The 20708-nt window shown below is 37.6% G+C and overlaps 1 protein-coding gene across 1 annotated transcript in view; it reads left to right on the plus strand.

The window, feature by feature from the left end:
- Nucleotides 1-20708, plus strand: part of DNAJB6 (DnaJ heat shock protein family (Hsp40) member B6) — a 60197-nt gene that overhangs the window by 32463 nt on the left and 7026 nt on the right. The window contains exon 8 of the mRNA XM_007952570.2: nucleotides 18007-18213. Coding sequence (XP_007950761.1) covers nucleotides 18007-18213 — 207 coding nt within the window. The remainder of the gene's footprint in view (nucleotides 1-18006; nucleotides 18214-20708) is intronic.

Raw genomic sequence — 20708 nt, forward strand, 5'->3', positions numbered from 1 at the left:
GTTTTTAGTTTCTTTAAGTCATTTGTAAAGTATTTTGTGTTTTTCTGTTCCCAAGATGAGATTCAGTTGAACTATAAAGTCACTTGGGCCAGACTGATTTCTTTATGCTTTCTTATCAGTATTAATAGTTTATATTTTAATTGAAATTTTGCAGACTGTGAGGTTTAGGTCAATGTGTGGTTATGTATCTTTGTCATTTCTTAAATTTGTTCTTTTAAACTTGAGTATTTTGCATTGTTTACCTATTTTGTTTCCAAAAACCCAAATCAAACTCAATGCTTTCGAGTCGCCCCTCTTAATATTTACCAAGTCTCTTTTTGAATGAATATCTAACTCACTCTTAAGTTCATATTCCTACTGTTCCTTGGTTAATGTACTTCTGTACAGTATATACTTAGAGTTTTCACTTCTAAATATGTTTTTAAAATTGAAATTGCTTTTTTTTTAAAAAACTTGCTTTTGAGTTTGAATTTGACTGCATTTTGATAGACTATATTATATAGATTTTGAGATAAAACTCATTTTTGCTGATTTCTAAATCATTTGTCTTTTATTTACTTTTTTTAACTAAAACATGGTTTATAACGTATTTATTTTGGGGGTGGTGTAGAGAATTCAAAAACAGTAAGTTTTATCTTGACTACCCTTGTTTGTTTTTTTTCCCTGTGTACCTCTGTAATTTTTTAAGATTTAATCCATCTAGAATTTTAGTGTATGATTTTTATGGATGGCTGTTTCATCCTTTCCCCACTATGAAATATGACTTAATTCTTAACTAATTTTACTAATTTGATTCTCTTCTACATTTTTTTGGTGTGGGTGAAGGTAGGGAGGAAGTTTTTGGGATTACCAGTCATGATTAAGAGTCTTTGAGTGGTGCAGATGGTTAATGCTTACTATAAGATTAACCTGGCGATCTACTTCCCAAGAATCAGCCATTGAAAGTTCTGTGGAGTACAGTTCTACTCTGAGAAACATGATGTTGCTGTGAGTCCATTTGACTAAATAGTAACTGTTAGTTACAGAGAATAAATTTGTAAAGGACTGATTTTATTTAGTTACTTTAAGGGAGGAAGTAACAGAATACCTTAAATCATCATAGAAAGAACAATTTTATTTTTACTTCTAAAATATAAACTTGAGACATAATAGAAGCCAAGGATTTAACTCTATGTCTTTCTACTAGTGGAAAGCATAGAAAATTAAAGTACTAAACTTGTTCATTGACAACATTTTTAATTTTTTTGTCCTCTGTACTTCAAACACCCACTCTACTGTAGCATACAGTTAATAACTTTGTGAAACTAGTTGGCCATCAAGTCACTTCTGATTCATTGTAACCCCATGTGTGCAGAACAGAACTGAACTCCATAGGATTGTCAAATCTGCAGACTTTTTGAAGCAGGTCATCAGAAGTTTCCTTCAGGGTCATTTTGGATAGGTTTGAACCACCAGCCTTTTGATTAGTAGTGAAGTGCTTACCATTTGTGTCACCTAGCGACTCTTATGTCACTTGTAGCATATAGCTATATCAAGTGAAAACTCTTTAACGTTTATAATTTATTTGACTTTTAGGATTAACATGTTATCTATTCCTTCCCCCTTTTTGTTTTGAGAGAGACTTTCATAGGAACCTCATTAGGTGAGTATTCTGTTGCACTGTTTTCTGTATGGATACAGGAGCTTATCCTTGACCTACTCAGTTCATGTCTTCTCCAGTGATGATTTAAGGAGAGAATTGTTTGCACTGAGTGACTTCTAGGGTGACACAGTCTCTTCTCCTTAGCAACAGACCATGTAAGATGTCTTTTGTGTGCTTGCTTTGTATTGCTGTAAATAATTGCACAAGTTCTTTGGCACACATCTTCCTTTGTCTAAAAACCAAACCAAACTCATTGCTGTCAAGTTGGATGCGACTCATGGTGACCCCTCCTTGGGTTTCTGAGATGGTATCACTACGGAAGTAGATTTGCCTAGTTTTCTTCCATGGATTGGCTAGTGGATTTGAACTGCCAGCCTTCTGTTTAGCAGTCAGATGCCGTAGACACTACACCACCAGAGCTCCACCATTTGTCTAAATATGTTTATTAAAAATATTTTCATTTATAAGATAGAAATATCTCAAAGAAGACTAAAGAACTTTTGAGAAGAAACTAGAATTATTTGCCAATAAGTTTTTTTGTGTGTAAATAAGCTGTGCGTCTTTAGAAAAGCCATTAATTTTTAGGAATATGTGACCCTAGAAAAATCACCACTCATTCTTTTTTATGTGGGACCTATCAAAGACTTTGAATTATCATTAAGTTTAGCAGCTTTTGTCTATCTGTATAAAAGTAATGTGTTAAGACATATATTTGAATTACTGTACTACTGAAGACTGACCAAGGAAGCAGAGCAGTATGGTAATTTAGATTTTCCTCTGTATGTTTAAGGCATATAAGATTACATTTATAATAACTTATTCTATCATAAATCACACTTCTAGTTTGTCATAGGTAACTAGAAATGAAAGAATTTTTAATTTCCTCTTGTTTCCAACAAAACATACACACATACCCACATTCTCTTAACCATCTCCTAAATGGATCCTGTTATTCTCAGGCCTATGTTTCAGCTAAAGGGTTGTGAGTCATAATACAAAATTAACTTGTAGGAAAAAGAGGAACAGCATGAACTGACATGGGTTTTGTGTAGTTGTGACCTGATGACTGGACAATAAACTAAAAATGTGGGTGCTTGCAGGGACAATTAATTCTGCCTAGAATCTATTCCTTTAAGCCCAACATACCATATTATTGGTATCCTCTGCTGTTTTCTGCTGGGTGTCAGCAGCTATTTTTATGGTATTTACTGTGTCAGGGTACTAGAATAGGGTTTTAAATATAATCTGAGACTGTCTTTATACTTTTTAAAAAGCCTGGGACTTTTTTTTAAGATACATTACTAGTTCTTAATAAGTGAAAGCAAGTTAAAGAGGACTAGCTCTGGGGAAGAACTGAGAGGCTTCTGAAACTGAGGAACCTCAGACAAATCAATTTATAAGTAGGTTTTCAGAAATAAAATTGATCCATATTAGTTTTGTTTGCTGTCTCCTCCTACAGACAAGGAAGGACTATATTGCTTCTAATCTTTAATTTGTCCTCAAACTTATCCAAACTCCCCCAAAAGAAGATTATAATAATAGCTAACTTACTTTGGGAGCTCTGGTAGCATAGTGCCTAAGGCACTTGACTGCTAACCAGAAGGCTAAAGGTTCAAACCCACCAGCCACTCCTCAGAAGGAAGGTTGGGCAATCTACTTCTGTAGTGATACTGCCTTGGCAACCCAAGGAGGGGTCTCCATGAGTCAGGCTGACTCTACAGCACACAACATCATCAATACAACTTATTTTCACAGCAGTCCTATTTGGTGTAGATATTGTTACCCTCATTTTATAGATGGAGTGGTTAAGTGGAATCCAGCATTCTGGCTCAGGAGCTCATGCTCTTAATCTCAGTATGCTATAAAGCCACTGCCATTGAGTTGATTCCAACTCAGTAGTAACCCTTTAAAACAGTAGAAGTGCTGCATAGTGTTTCCAAGACTGTAAATGTTTACAGAAACAGACTGTAATGTTTCTCCCACGAAGTGGCTGGTGGGTTTGAGTTGCTGACCTATTTGTTAGCAGCTCAGTGCTTTAACCACTGCACCACTGGAGCTCTTCAGGATGCTGTTCTGTATCTATTTTCCTTGATGCCTAAAACAAGTCTCATGCTTCATGAAATAAACCCTCTGAGGAGTAACTGTAGCTGAGTGTTGATCAGAAAGTCATTAAGCTGTACTGTCTTGTGGTAACAACATTTGGCCTGAACCACAAACAAACATTTCGTGTTTTAATGAATGTCTCTTATATGTCAGCCCCTTTCAAGCTACTAGAAAGATAGAGACCCAATCCTCTCCAGGCAGTCCAAGGTTAAGGGAGAGGTATGTGTATGAATAATTACACCATGAAGGCGTATGTACAAAACACTACGGGAGCAAGATTGAGGAGTTCTATCCTCTAGGTTTTTATCATGATAATAAGGAAAATAGGTGTGTGTGTGTGTATGTATGTATAAACCCAAACCCAAATGCACTACCATTGAGTCGATTCCAACTGATAGCCACCTCATTGGGTTTCCAGGACTAAATATTTACAGAAGCAGACTGCCTCATTTTTCTTCTGTGGAGAGAGCTGGTGGTTCAAACCACTGACCTTTTGATTAGCAGCTGAATGCCTTAACCACTATATCACCAGAGCTGTGTGTGTGTGTGTATGTGTATGTATGCATGGATTTTATGTACTGCACCCCTGAAGAGCTTAGAGAAACATGTTCCCTGTTCTTCTTCCATTCTCAATCCATTTGTTTCCTACTGTGTTCATGTTTCTGCTCACAGCACTACCTTCCATTCCTCTATAAAGCCAGAAAAAGGGGCACCATTTTTAGTTGTTTTCCACGTCCATGTAATACTCCCAAGTGCTACTATCTTAATAAATTAACTATTAAATATTAATTGTGACATTTGTAGTATATAACTGTTCTTGCTTCTAACCACCTGCCTTGCTTTCTAAGGTTAATCTTTCAAATAGTCACCAGTGGAAGTGTTCAGATTTGGTCTATAAAATGGTAGGTAGAATCAAGTAAATCTCTGTCATGTTAGTTGCCATGGAGTCAGCTCCAACTCGGGGCCACCTTACAGATAACAGAATGAAACGTCGTCTGGTCCTGTGTCGTTTTGGCTTATAAGACACTATAATTTTGCTTCTCCCTAACTTACCTGTTTCATTTTCCTGTATACCTTCTCTAAATTGTATCCAACTCATATTGTTTGCATTTCCCTAACGCAGGTCATAGTCTGTACATTTTCACCTAGTGTTTTCATAGTCCTTTATATGTTACTTTTCTTCCCCATGCTGGCAGATACACACTTGGATTTTTATACTTCGGCTAATAGTCTTTATATCCTCTAGCTGTTGATCTGTTAGCATTGTTTGTGTACCTTGAGTTATGTAGTACTTATATTACTGTTTTTTGTTTGCATTTGTCCACCACTGAGCTCTTTAAAGAACAAGAACAGTATCTTTAGTATCCCCAGTACTTGGCAAAGTTTAGGCTCAGAATATTTGAATGAATGAATCTTCTCATGGGCCACTGATATATTTTGGGATGTTTGAGTAATCTGAAATTGTATTAGTGGTATTCATAATTTGAATAAGTGTGGGATTAACGCTCCCACCAAAAAAAGAAGCAGCAGCCAAGTCCTCTTGAATTGTGCATATTTGGGTAAAGTGATCTGTTATTATCTGTGGAAGTTTGTTTTCATTTGCATATTATCAGCCAGACTCCTATACTATATTCAGACTCCATTTGAGGAAAGAACTGAAACATTTGATAGGAGAGTTGTTCACATGTAACAGCTGCTGGTACATTCCTGTAATAGCTTCTAGATGATTTCAGTGTATTTTGGCTCAGGGGGATACTGGCAGATCTTGTTTTTATTTTTAAGATTTATTTAACTTGCTGTTACAGGCAGATGTTTTCTAGTATATATAGTTTCCCAAATGAAAAAGATGCTTGAACTGTTGTTACCAACCTAAACTCAGTAATTAACAAGTTTTAAAAGTTCATTAACACATAGGAAGAGGGTAGCGGGAATTATATCAGGATAATAAAACTCTAGATTGTAGAATGAGATGTCACTATTTCTTCTTTTGGTAATTAACATGTATTTCTTTTATAGTACAAAAAGTGAAACTATTAATTATTTAAACAATTAATAATAAATTTCCCAAGAAGAGAAATACTCAATTCCTGCCATTGAGTCCGATCCGACTCAGAGCGACCCCTCCTTGGGTTTCGAAGGCAGTATCACTATGGAAGTAGATTGCCCAATCTTCTTCCTCCTGGGGAGTGGCTGGCGTGTTTGAACCACCAACCTTCTGGTTAGCAGTCAAATGCCTTAGGGACTATGCCACCAGAACTCCTAAAAAGAGTAATAGTTGAGGGAATACTGTGGCAAGTTTGGAAAAGGTTGTATGAAAAGAAGCAGGAAAATGCATCTGTGTTTCAGAAAGTGGATTTTGAGTTCTGTTGTTATGGGAGGGTGAGGCAGTTGCAAAGGACACTTTGCTTTTAATTAGGAAAATTTTAGATTATACCAAGAGGGACCTTGTGGATTTATGAGACATTTACTTGATTTCTCAAATGCACTTTTCATTTTTTTAATTAAACATTTGACAGATTGAGCAATGAAATTCTTTAAGTCTTGAATAAGAAAAATGAAGTGTTAGGAGTACATTCCCTAACTTTTGCAGCAGTGTATGTTGTTGTTGTTAGTTGCCATCGGATCGGCTGTGACTCATAGCAGTATACAACAGAACAAAACACTGCTTAGTCCTGTGCCAGCCTCACAATGCTTGCTATACCTGTGTCTATCGTAGCCACTGTGTCAGTCAGTCTTCTTGAGGAATCTGGTGTATTGGGGCCTTGAGGCAGTTTCATATCATTTTGAGGGACTCCCCTCCCACATCTTTGTAGGTAGACACTAAATGATATTACCTAGGTTTTGATTCTGAAATGGTTTACCTGGTTTTAAAGTGTTTTTATCAAGAGAATATGGCATGCATTCAGTTTTTATTATGGATTTTCAAAGTTCTTGTATGTAAATTTTATACCTCCCAGGAAACTCTTTGTAAAAGCTAAAATATTACATGTATTGATTATTGACAAGATTTTAATTAGATGGCTTTTTCATTTTCAGTTTCACTGTGAGGTGAATTAAAGTGAGAGGAAGTGCTGGGAAAGAACTGAACATAACTTATTGTGGGATTATTACGTCCCAGAATATGTTTTAAAGACAGATTCAGTTGTTTGTAGCTTAGTATGTATGGTGTGAACTCTGAAATGGTCCTGCTAATATTAATTATTGAATTGTTGAGGGAAAAGCTATTATCTTTGTCTTTCAAGTAGCAATTAACTTAATTCTTCCAAATGGCTTTTTACCCTCAGAGGCCTAAGGCCAGCCATGAAAATTACTTAAGTGCTTTGAACCTCTCAACAGGTAGAGCCACTAAATGGCTTTTCTGCATAATGCAGGTTACAGTTGTTAGCAGTTTCAGTTGAAAGGTTAAATTGAAATTTAAAGATGGAGTCTAAAATTGACAGTGAGGAGCTTCTAATGAAAAACATGTGCTTGTGATTCAGAGTTGGCTATCAGGTTTTGGTAATTTTTTCTGGAGCCATTTATAAACTTTCCCTTGCCCCATTGTTTTAAATGTCCATAATAAGTTTTGTAGGTGATCTAGTTGCATATCTCATCATTTATAAAGTGCAAAAGAATATAACTGCTCCTGAGGTATTGAATTTAGCACATGCATGATCTCTTGGTTATTTTTTAGATGAAAACCATATTGGAAATTGTGGATTTTTCATTAAATATTGCTGATGTAAGATCTAACTCTTCAAATATTTAACTTTGATTAGACAAAATGTCAGTTGGGCATACCATATTCTTCCATTTAGTAAATCATGTATGTTGTTGTTGTTGTTACGTGCCGTCGAGTCGGCCCCGACTCATAGCGACCCCTCCTTGGGTTTCCGAGGCAGTATCACTACGGAAGTAGGATTGCCCAACCTTCCTTCCGAGGAGTGGCTGGTGGGTTTGAACCGCCAGCCGTCTGGTTAGCAGGCAAGTGTCGTAGCCACTATGCTACCAGAGCTCTACAGAGTGGCTTAGGGACTGGTGGTGGGTTTATACTTAAAATCACACGGGTATGTGGTAGCAATTCTACAGCTAGAACCCAAAACCTCCAAGTCCTGGTCTAGTACTTGTTTCTTTGTGTGGTGCTATGACTACCAAGATGTTTTATTTGGAGAAAATAAAAAAGTTTAATAACTTCTTCCTTATTTTAAAATTTGAAGTAAGGTAAAATTGATTTTCATTTTATGAGACCAGTTCCTTTCTTAGAATGTTACATCAACTTTATTTAGAAGGAATTATGAGTCTGATGTAATATAAATTATTTCCATAGCATGTTAAAAAATGTAGAATCCTATTCTCTTTATAAGGAGTTGTGGTGCTGTAGTTAAGGCATTGGGCTCTTAACCAAAGATAAGGCAGTCTGCTTTCATAAAGATTTACAGCCCTGGAAATGCTACAGGGGTCGATATGAGTCATCATTGGCTCCGTGGCAGTAGATGTCTGTGTGTGTGCTCTTTATAACATACATGATATACCCTAACACATTTTGTCCCTTTTAGTATAGAGTTTACCTGTTGTTAATTGGATTCCTTCTAAATGTTCAAAGAACTGTTTCTTTACTCTTGTTGTAAATCTCTTTTAAATCATGTAAGTCATGTTTTTATATAATATGGCTTTAACAGGAAACCAAAACAGCATTATTGATCTTTTTCTGTACTTTGTGTAGTAAATTAGTGAAAATGAATAAACTGTCCATGTTTTGAAACATTTCTGTCCTTCCACTGGCTTCTGTAAGCTTCCACTCAGCTTTCCAGAAATGAGTTAGTAATGTCTTTCCCTGAGGAAATGTATAACCCATTTTCCTCCCCCAGTCCCATAGATTAAACCAAAAACCAAATTCACTGCCATCGAGTCAGATCTGACTCATAGCAACTCCACCTTGGGTTTCTGAGGTGATATCACTACAGAAGTAGATTGCTCAGTCTTCCTGCCCAATCTCTCTTCCAAGAAGTGGTGGGTGGGTTTGAACCGCCAGCCTTCTGGTAAGCAGTCAAGTGCCTTACGCACTAGGCTACCAGAGTTCCCTCCCACAGATGAGTGACTAGTTATCTCCTGGTCTCTATTGTAATGTGGTTGTGCCATTTTCCAAATAGATTTCTACTGTGTAAGAAAGGTGGGTTTACACTTAATCCAGGCTCCCCTTTTGACAAGGAACAACGCAAAATGCTTATCTTTGTGAATATGGGATCATACGAGAAAGATATGTCATGGAAGGAGACTTGGAAGTCAAATCTGTTTTTAGCCTCATATTGGCTTTGTAGGAGCTCTGGTGGTGTAGTACCTAAGATATTTGACTGCTAACCAGAAGGCTAGTGGTTCAAACCCACCCACCACTTCTCGGAAGATTGGGCAATCTACTAATGTAGTGATACCGCTTCAGAAACCCAAGGAGGGGTCGCTATGAGTCGGATGCCACTTGACAGCAGTGAGTTTCGTTTTGTTTTGTTACTGGCATTGTAATTGTGGGCTATGTAGTCATGAATTCCTAGTCTTTAAAGGGGGGGGGGGACACATTAAGTGATTCCTTACCATTTCAGGTTGCTATGATAATCTATAGCAACATTTCTTTAACGGAGCTTTCATTCTTTTAAACTGCTTTAATGTACATTGTCACATTCAATCCTGTTTGCAAGATTTTCTCATTTTAAAGGTAAGGAATTCAAAGCTGAAAGAAATACAGGACTTCCTCTGATCCTCACTGGTGACCATTTTAGGCAGTGTTGTTCACAGTGCAGCTATTTCTGATTATTATTACCAGCCTGAGGCTAGCAGTACTACATACCTGCTGGGCACATGGTTCCAATGTCAGCATTGTCATTAGTAGTGCTGTGTGGTCACATTCTTTTACACTGTAGATATGCCTACATTGGATATTTCTTGTTCAGTTCTGTATAATTTACTTGCTCCCTTCCTTACTGTTACTGTTACTTGTTTAAAAGTTCTTGTAACATAGGTCAGTTTTCATTTGGTGAAAGTATTATGTGTACTTTTAATTTCTGAAGAAAATTAACGATACTTGGCAGTTAAGTTATATGTTATTATAGGTAACATATCCATTTTAATTTAAGAGAATAGCAAACTCTTCATAAGCCCTAACTTTACCATGTGGTTGAATGGTACTATTGAAAAAATGTGAAAAGAGGTGTGGAAGCATATGTGGAATTTTGTCAGTGTTGAAAGTAATAAGGCAAGAAGCTAGTCTTAATCAACTCATAGTGTGGATTTGTTTCATCAGGCCTGAGGTCTCATTTTAAAACAACTGTGTATGTTTCTTGAATGAAGGAGAATTTTCTGCCTATTTAGTAACAGGTGGTTTAAAGTGGGTGTTGTTGATTTTGAGTTTTTAAAATATGTAATATTTAGTGTATGATTGCTTATTAAAGTAAGTTACTTTTTGGCCAAGTACATTTTTTTCTAGAATAGAATAAACAGGCATGTTGTCTTCATTCAGAGCATCTCATTATTAAAACAAGGTTTTCTTGCCAAGGAAAAGCGTTTTTGGTTTATTTCATATGCAAGGTTGGGCAATCTACTTCCGTAGTGATACTGCCTTGGAAACTGAAGGAGAGGTCTCTATGAGTCCGGGCTGACTCAACGTTACATAACATCAACAACATAACCCTCTGCTGGAGATCACCATTTAGAAACTTAACTTCCCATATCCCTTTCTTCATCAGTCTTTTGGTGTACTTTGTTTTATTGTGCTAACCAAATTTGTTGTTGTTATGTGCCATTGAGTCAGTTCTGACCATATGTGTGAAACACTGCCCAGTTCTTTGCCATGGGCCCATCGATGCAGCCACTGTCAGTCCATCTCTGCAGGTCTTCCTCTTTTTAGCTGACGCTCTGCTTTACCAACCATGATATCCTTCTCCAAGGACTGGTCTCTCCTGATAACGTACAAAGTATGTGAGACGAAGCCTTGCCATCCTCCCTTCTAAGGAGCATTCTGGCTGTACTTTTTCCAAGAGAGATTTGTTTTGGCATTCCATGGTACACTCAGTATTCATTGCCAACACCATAATTCGGAAGCATCAGTTCTTCAGTCTTTCTCATTCATTGTCCAGTTTTCATGTGCATACCTAGGAACCAGAGATGGTTTTTCAGTAATAGGGCTACTTTGGGGAAAATTGTATTTGACACTGTCTGAATTTTTACTAGTGTATTCTGCCTCCTAGAGAGTCAAGGGAAAGCCTTGTGTTCGTTTGTGGGAGTACTGGCCAAGATTGGAATTGGGTATGGTGATAGCAGATAATTGGAGTCTGCTGATTGAAGATTTGCAATTTAATAGTAGCTTTCCGTTCTAAACTTGAGCATGTGTTGCTGGATGCTAATGTGGGATAAGGATAAGAGAGCAGAAGAATATAGTAAAGGAATGTTCTAATTCAGTGATAAAGTTTTCTAAGTTTATAAGACACCATTTACATTTGTAGGGGTAGGAGTTAGTGATTTTTAGCCTATTACAGGTTAAGAAGTTACAATGATCATTTGTTTAAATATCAAATGGTACAGTTTACCTGTACCTGTATATGGTTTTGACACCTTCCTCAACACAAGAAGACAGACTAAATCCTAGGAAATTAAGCATAAATCTGTCTAGCTCATGAAGTACATCAATCAGTGGACCTAGCCATGCATGGCCTACAGATCATACAAAGCACCAAGTGTCTATGACTTTGAGCATATAGGAAACCATGAAGGTAAAAACAGAAAATGTGGCATGCTGGGGAAAGCTGAGAAACAGGGATGTATTTTGGAGCAGTGTGTGCAATTTGTATAAGTTAAAGCAAAGTTATTGAGTGAGCCCTCAGATGACTTCTGCAGTTAGAAGTACTGCCATGGAAAAACCTGATAACCTCAGTCAGTGGATTCTTTAAGGCCAGTTTTGCATGCAAGTCTCTCATTCCAGAGTTTGTGTAAGGGCTGCTGTTTTTTTCAGATTCTAGGCCTGTCTAGTGAATTCTCACATACCCTTTGAGATTTATATTCTTGTATAAGCAGCCACAGTTCGTTCTTTCACCATGGCGAGTTAGAGGAGATAAGCTAGGATAAAGGTAGTCTAATAACTCAGTTTACTCTCTGGGGGGGTGATAAAAGTAATTTCTTGTCATTCTTTGTCCTATATGTGTACCTTCTCTGTGGTGCAGTGTGCCTCAAAGGCATAGAACTGCTCCTCCTCTGACTTTGCTTCAATCCTGGGCTGATCCTTTATGATTGAGACATTTAAAAACAAACAAACTCACTGCTGGCAAGTCGAGACTCATAGCGATCCCTCCTTGGGTTTCCAAGGCAGTATCACTACAGAAGTAGATTGCCCAATCTTCCTTTCGAGGCGTGGCTGGTGGGTTTGAACTGCCAGCCTTCTGGTTAGCAGTCAAATGCTTTAGGCACTATGCCACCAGACATTTGAGACACTTAGTACTGCCTTAATGATGCCCTAACAGGTGTGCCCGGTGCAGAAGTTGATAAAACTTGAGGTACGCATGACAGTCACCCTAATGACCTTTACAAAATCTTTATGCCAGGCTGCATCCTAAACCAATCAGAATCTGTAGTGTGATTTAGGCTATCGATATTTCTAAACTTGCCCAGATGATTCCAGTGTGCAGCCAAGACAGAACTGACAGAAGCTGGTTGTTATTTTGAGATGCCACTTGGATCTGGGTGCAGAAATCTGGAGGCAAGGAAACATTGTTAGAGCAAGAAAGGTTATTAGTACTTGTTACGAAACATTTTCACAACTCTCCCTGTTTATCTGTTTGTCCCTCGATGTCATATCACCACTCTCCTACCCACTTCCCCTTCTCATTTCTCTTGCTCAGAATTTAGAGGAGGCAGTCTGATTCATTCACACTTGTAGCAGGTGAAAACTTAAGAGCAGTGGGGCTTCACTGATCTTGAAATTGTGAGTAAATCAAAGTGCCTTCCAGAACCTCAGAGGTTGCTGAGGCAGAGCTGCTGCAGCTGAGAAGTGGCTAGTGCTTTTGGTCCTGAACAGTTAAAATGATTGCTATTCATCTTAAATGATGATTCTTCTTTAAACAATTGTATTTTTTTCCACAGACATGTTTTAAAAAAACATATAGGCAAACTTAAGTAATGCATTTATGTTACCTACAGCTAGATTATCAGCTTTGAGAATTGTAGCTTCCTCTTAAATACCTGTCAACACCTATAGTAGTGTGCTGTGGATTTAGTACGTCCAAAATGAGTTCTTGAATAAATGGATACTGAATGATTCTTTCCAGAAAATGTCCATTGAGAAGTTTGGATAAGGAAATTATTGAATCCTTGGATTTCATTTTCCACCTATTTCTTTTCCCCAAATCACCTTTCATGGTACTTCAGAAACTGTAATTTAATGGGATACCTTGTGGAATTGATGACTTGATTGTCCTTGGGTATAATATGCCTATCTTCAAAATATAAGAATTACTGACTTTTGGATAAGGAATGGCAAGTTTGTAAGTTTCCAAAGAAACTTAAGAAAATAAAAATGATGTGATGGTGATGGTGGATTGGGGTTGGGGTGATAAATAGTAAGACAGTCATACGGGGCAGTTAGGTGCTAAATTAATGTGCATCCCTACCACTTGTTTCAAAAAGGGTTTTACTGTCTTCAACCCTGGCTGCACACTAATCACTTGAAAATTCCTGCTGTAGTGCAGTAGGAACTGAGAGAAAGGAACTCTGTCTCTCCAGACTTGTATGAGACCTACTACAGCTTGAATGTTGAATAGGATTTGCATAGGATCAAGATGAGTGGGGAAGGAAAGCTTTCCTGGTAAGAAAAGCAACACAGGTAAGCATTCAGAGATTTACTAAGGTAGCACTGAAGCTTTCCATTGAGAAATAATAGGTAAGAAATAGGTGAAGTGGGGCTTTAATGATAGACATACAGGTAAAAAAGTGCATTGCTTAATTAATGATAGTGTGTCCTTAAATCATTGGTGTGATCTAAGGCCTTTGTCTTTTCCCTCTTTAAAGACAAACTTCATATGACTTCATATGTATTGCCCATGGTTTCCCTGAATTCTAATAATCTCTTCAGTCATTTGAATTACTTACATATCGTAAGAGACACAGTGCCTTTGCCCCAAAAGGTTACTGTCTGGTTTGGTGAGATAACAAAAAGTTTACCATAAACATTGAATGTGTATTTGGTGTGTTTGTATATTTGGTTTCAAAATACCAAGCTTAACATCATAGTGTTTTATTTTCTAAACAGTAAGTTTAAATACTTGTAAAAGCAAGTCTGTTTCTGTACATGGGGAAAATTGGAGCCTGGTAAATACAACCTGTGACAATAGAAACCATACAAAGCCTTGAGTTTTCTTATCGAGATAATGGCTTGCCTAACCCCAGATTGACCCAGCCCAACTCTGAGATGCAAGAAACTTTGAAAACTTGTGTCCATTGGTGGTGTTTTAACTTGTAAACTGGTTCCACTAAAGACCAATAATAGAGAAGAACCAGATGACAGGTTTTCCATACACTGGAAAGGAGGAAAACATAACTCTGCAATTATCTATTCAGATAAGTTTTTATTCTTGGAGTAGGGGAGGTAAGTGTCATTTGTAGTTGCAGCTGCACAAGCAAAATTTGAATGACAAATAGTTGTTGGAGATTGAGTTTCCCAAAGCAAAATGAGCCAGAACTCTTAGAGTGGATTGTAACTGAATGAATTGATAGGGAAAGGCTTGATTCTGAGTTTACTTGAAATACTTGATGCTTCCTGGCTGCTAGTGAGGTAAGTGCATTGATGTAAAGAGGTTTGGCCCCAGCTCTCCAGTAAATCAGTCATAAGATTGTAATGCTTACACCTCCACTTTCATCAAAGGGCATCACTATTTAGAAAACAAAAATGGGTTTTAAAAATGCTATTAGTTAGTATTCAGTGAACCACATAACTAAAGCTTACATTTTTTTTCTTCAGTTTACACTTGGCAAAGTGTAATTTTTAAAAATTGCATCAAAATTATTACGTGCTCTTCTACCAGAAGCAGAGGATGGGCTAGTAGTTTTAAACCCAAGGAATCTGAACATTTTGAGTCCATGTTCTACATATCCTGCTTTTATTTACATAGGATCCAATTTCTTTTTCCTTCCAAGGTGGAAAGAAGCTGACCATATGCTTTGGGTAATGTTTAATGCTAAAAGCATTTCTTCTTGGTTTCTGGGGTGACTGTTTGCCACCTGTAGGGTGCCTAGTGACGGGGCTGTGACTCATCACCAGGGGGAACACATGAATCACAGGATGCAGCCAGGTGAGCACATGGAAACCTCATGGCCAGAACTTACCCACTTTCTCCCCCGTCTTTTAATTTCCTTGTATGCTTTCAAAGTAAAATCCTAAATCTTCAATTTAAAGAATTAGCCATGTAACAGGAATTTTCACTACACCATGGATCCTCCCTCAGAAGGCTCCAAGTAGGTGGGAACATCCTTAGGGTGTGTTTTCTGTAATGTTTATTGCTGAGTATTGCATTTCACAGAAGCCCTTTGTGAGGTGAAATTACTTCCTAATTGCTCTCTCAACTTTTGGCTTGATATTAGATCTTCCCCAGGAAACCTTTTTGGTCTTCCCTTAAGCATTTCCCTCCTGCTAAGAAGGGTATTTAGAAGGGCTCTGTGTGTGTATGATGCTTATGTTCAAATCTGTGACACTACTGATTTTTTTGTTTGTTTTCTTTGACTCAACAAAGTCAGAGAATTGTAGATCTGTAAGGGTCCTACAAGGAGCTCTGGTAGCACAGTGGCTAAGGCACTTGACTGCTAACCAGAAGACTGGCGGTTCAAACCCACCAGCCACTCCTCGGAAGGAAGGTTGGGCATTCCTACTTCCGTAGTGATACTGCCTCGGAAACCCAAGGAGGGGTCTCTATGAGTCAGGGCCCACTCGATGGCAAACAACAACAACAAAGTGTCCTAGAAATCACCCAGACCAGCTTTTATGTTTTACAGGTGAGGAACCTGAGTCCATGAGTGAAGTACTTCAGACCAAAAAGACAACTGGGTCTAGTTTCCTCAGCTCAATAATTGTATTTGATTTTGAGAAAAATGCAGTGAATCCCTATTCACTGTACAGTGTGCCTTGTCAGGGCTTCTCAAAGGGGCTTATGTGGGAGGACATGTAGGATGGGATGTTAAAAATGCAGTTATGATATTGTAAACATCTAATGATACGGTGACATCTGTATATGTTGTGTATAAGGTCACCAATCACTTCCTCCCAGTTTGTTTGATCTGTTTGCAGCACTGAAAATAATTTAGTTACTTTGTTAAATGGCTCCAAAAATAACAGTTGCTCTTTTTTATATTCAAATGATGGAGAGAGATGATTGGTATAAATGATGAAAATTTGGGACCTGCTAGTTAGGTGAGTCTTTTTCTTAAGTGTTATAGTGACTGAGTTCTAGGAAACAGTTGAGCACATTTATGGAACACTCATTCTATTTAGTGCTATAGGGGATTCAAAGGTTTTATAGGACTTAACACCCTGTTCTGACCAACTTGAGATTTAATTAACCTCTAATTTGGAAAACCTGTAAGCCACAGAATATGCATTATACAGTCTTAGTATTTCTTAAAAAATGAATTTCTACACTTTGTGTTGTTGGGTAAGATTCTCTATAGGAAAGTGGCCTTTTTTCATCTACCGTCAGTGTCGTCATGGTCTCCAATGGCTGGTACTTCTGTTTGAGGAGGAAACAGCTGTGGTCCAAGTAACTGAGAGAGATTTCATTTGGGAACCAGTCCTTTGAATTCAAAAATTATATTGATAAGATGTACTTTAATGATGCTAAAGATACAGCTTAAACTAGGCTCCTGAGGGCAAACCCTATTTTTCTAGCAACATATTTTGCACACAGATACAAATCAGTGTACAAATAATTAAAACAAAAACAAAAAAACTTACATTTATTTCTTACTACATTTTATTTCAAGGAATGTTAAAGTGAGAAAATGACACCTGTGTAATGAATGGTTTGGTTGGGGGAAATTGGGAATGACAGAAGAGCCAGTAAATGAGGAGAAAGTGTATTATACAAGAGTAAGAATGCTGTGGGATGGTGCCCTGTCTCAGTTAATACTGAAAAAGAAAGGTGACTTTCTAGGTCACCTTCTTAGGGCTCAGAATTTTAAGCACTAGGTGTAATGATCTGGTGTTTAAAAGGTATTTGTTGACAGCTGCTCATTAGAAAATAAACACACATTTGATTCTTTGGGAATCCTTTTTGGCATCAGATGCAGAGTTTTATAATTTTAGTATGGAGTTCTAACAGTGCTTTTTTTCTTCTGTGTCCATGATGTGACTGCCAATCAGAGACTTCAAGAGAATCATAGTTGAAATTATTCAGTAAATATAAACATTTGCTTTCTTATTTTATTCCTAATACTCACTCGATGTGCAAAACTTCTTTTTCAAAAGATTAATGGAAATAAATTTAGGGACAATCAGAAATAAGTATATCTTGAATGCCTGTGTGATACTACAGACCACAAGTGTATGAGACTGCTTGACTCAGGTCAGAAATTTTAGTACGTCTGTTTGGAATGAGTTGGGAAACACGTACTGTAATTGGATAGGATAGTTTGATGTACACAAATCTTGCAGTGGTTTTATTTCTAATAGGTCACCACCTCTATGAAAACGTACTTATTTTTATGTTCGATGGAGAGGTAATAATTTCTGTGTCAGTGAATGTGCATAGAGTCTAGAATTAAAGCTGCATGAAAATAAAATCACTGACTGGATCTATTGCCTTTTCTTTGCAGGATGATAGCATTAGATTGATTTTCACAATGAATTTGTCAGGCATTGTCAGTCCCTGACAATGATTTTGATAGTATATAATCACTAGGAAAAGATAGATGTCACTTGTGCTTTCAAAAATCACTGATAGGCTGTAAGGGTTGGGATTGATGAGCTGCTTATTTCAGGAGCAGAAATACATTTGATTTTCATGACTATTTTTCTCTTTTCCTTCTCCTGGAAGGCTAAGTACAGGTCCCAATACTGCAGTTGATGAACTGAGATCATTTCTTTCTTTTCCTACTCCAGAAATATTGCTAAAGTAGATGATGGTGATCACCTAGGAATGTGTGATTACCCTTTAGCTTCAAAACCAGAGAAGTGTAAGTTCCATTGCTTTTTGAGTAGAGTGACAGCTGCTTCCCAAAATGCCAAGCTCACTTTCCCCTCTTAAATTGTATGCTTCCAGGTGTGACAGACGCAGATGCCTTTGCAGAAGAATGCAGGCGAAGAGGACAGAATGCCCTGCCCTCCCAGCCCACCAATGTCCGCCCATTGAAGTCTCACAGACCTGCTGCCTTTTCCAAACACGGATCTCACTATATTTGTGAGGACGATGATGAGCAAGATAGACCTCGGGTTACCAGCAGCTGGGATCCCTCCGTTTTTTCAACAGGTGTGCAAAGGGAAACTAATGTGGAGCAAACCAAAACTGATACTTCTCTTAACTCACAAGGAAAAAGAGGAAAGAAAGCATCCCTGTGCTGTTGTGTTTTGACCTGAACAGGGGGAAGTTATTGGGGATGAGCAGATAAAAGTCTGGTTAGAACAAGAGTCTGGGTAGAAAGTTTGTATGCTCCTTGCTCACCTCCCAGGATATCCTTCAAGTGATCTTTAACCTCAGTGGCTCAAAACTTCCTCCATAATTAAAATGGGGTCACAGTCTTCTATGTGTATGAAGTATACTGTCTTGGAGCAAAGGTGCTGATTTTACCTTAAATGCTCCCAGGTTCTGCCTTTTATAACTTTCAACTTAGTGCTTGAGATCTCTGTAACTTACCTTTAACACATGCCCCAGAGGCCAGTCACCAAGAGAATGCATGCAAGTGTACAAGGATTCTTCATAAGGTGTAGCTTGGGTCTGGGCTATCAGCAGAAAGTTTATAACTAATGGACAATTTGTGGAATCTCAATGTCGAAATGGTTTCCTACCCCTAGGTGATCAATTTTACCTTCTTGTGCCTTTATTTGTGTTTGGTTCAAAACAAAACAAACCCCTACTTCTACACCCACCCCTGCCAGAGTCAGATCCTGTAGAAACAGTATGATTTGTTTGGTTTCACTATACAGACAAAGTATATATGACATTTGAAACCTTGAGTCTCCTTCCAACTCTGGCAGGTGCTACAGGTGCTAATGGTCTCATTTATTTGTAACCTGGGCTCTGCTGTCTTCCAGGTGCTTGATTATAGATTTCTTACAGAGCCTGTGCAATGAGTTCACCATAATTCTGGATTTTCTATGAAGGAGTGGCTGTGCATATAGATTTGAACATAACTGCATTCTAAAGCCAAATATAAATTTTGCTTGAATTATTACTTTAAAGTATGCATTCCCATCAATGTAAGTAGCTGAGTTGACCATACCAAATTATGTTTTGGAGGAATGTATGGATACTTGGTGCTTACTTTTAGGTATATGAAGTAATTCTTTGGATTTGGGGCAAAGTAATATTGTCTAAGCAGAAACCTAAAGAATGAGGGTTTATTTGTTCTCCCAGTAGTTTTTATTGGAAAATCAGTGCCTTAAAATCAGTCCTTCTTAGATAATGCAGAGTTTCTATATTTATCCCTTACCCAAATCATATGTTATGGTTTTGAAGTGGACAAAAGAAAAGGTAACATTAACAGTAATGGCAGTGGTTTTCTCTGGTGCACATTTTACTCTCCTGAAGGTGTGTTTTCCTGAGGCTTTATGATGATAGACAGGCACCCAATTGTAGTGCTGCTGCAGACACCCCTAATAAGCTCTGTGTGGAGAGTTGCCAACAAAAGCAGATGGACAATTTGGAGACATTAGCCTTTTCCTGTGTAATTGAATGAGAAGTAAGAGGCAGTTGGAAGGGCGTGTATGAATGTAGAGTGAATTTAATTCTGCATTGAATGGACATGAGAAAGTTTTCCCAGGAGTTCCTGTCAACTCCTGCTATTGGGTTGGGCTGAGGAAGAGGTAGTGTTATATAAAGGGGTCTTATCAAGGAACAAGTTAGATTGCCATAGTAGATTGGTGTTCTTTTGTTGTTACTTAAAAGGCTGAGTCCATTTAGGTTGGAAGGACACTGTAACCTGGTCTACTATATATGTCATAATTTCTCAGGCCCCCAAAAGAAGTTGTGCAGGTACAGGCTTGCCTGGAGAGATGCATTGTTTAAATGCCTAGGAAGCTTACTGCAGAAAGAGTAAATATTGCAAGTGCACAGGGCTACCAAGGGCATATTGTTGTTTCAAAACTAGACACTGGCTTCTTTGCTGTAGGCACTTAATTTGTGTAGATTCCCAAAGTCCATGCCTATTGAATGAAAGAGACTTGCCACACACAGCTTGGCGATTTGTGGAAAGTCGGTATTAGTAATGAATGCAGAAAAAAGTAAAAAGTAATGAATTCTTCTCAAATCTACTTGTTTTATCAGTTTTTTTTTTCATCTCTTACTTTTTTTTCAAGTGGGGAAAACTAGTTAACTTGTGAATCAAAATTCAAATCGTTATACAAAAAAGCTCAATAATATATTTATTTTAACCAGATTCTTTTCACCTGTCTGTAGACAAGGTTGAAGGTTTTACTTTGTATTCCTGCAGGTTTAGTTTATCTAAATGTGGTTGGAAACATCCTCTTTTTCTTTATTTTTATTTTTGTTATTGTTTGTTTCCTTTTCTCAGTCATGTTATGAGGTCAGTGTAAAAACATCAAAGTTAGAAACATACTTTCCATACAAATATGTAGTGAATACAGTCAACTCTTTGAGGATGACAAAGCTATTTCAAAGGAGCATTCAAGAAACTAATATAGAGTAGAAAAAAAGTGTGTTGGGATAAAATTTCAAAGTTAGACAAAAAACTGATTAATGCCTCACAGAGCAATAAAACCATAACTTTAACATTATCTTTTTCTACC

The sequence above is a fragment of the Orycteropus afer genome, unplaced genomic scaffold (assembly GCF_000298275.1).
Source record: "Orycteropus afer afer isolate SDZICR_OR568_19922 unplaced genomic scaffold, OryAfe1.0 scaffold00347, whole genome shotgun sequence".
NCBI lineage: Eukaryota > Metazoa > Chordata > Mammalia > Tubulidentata > Orycteropodidae > Orycteropus > Orycteropus afer.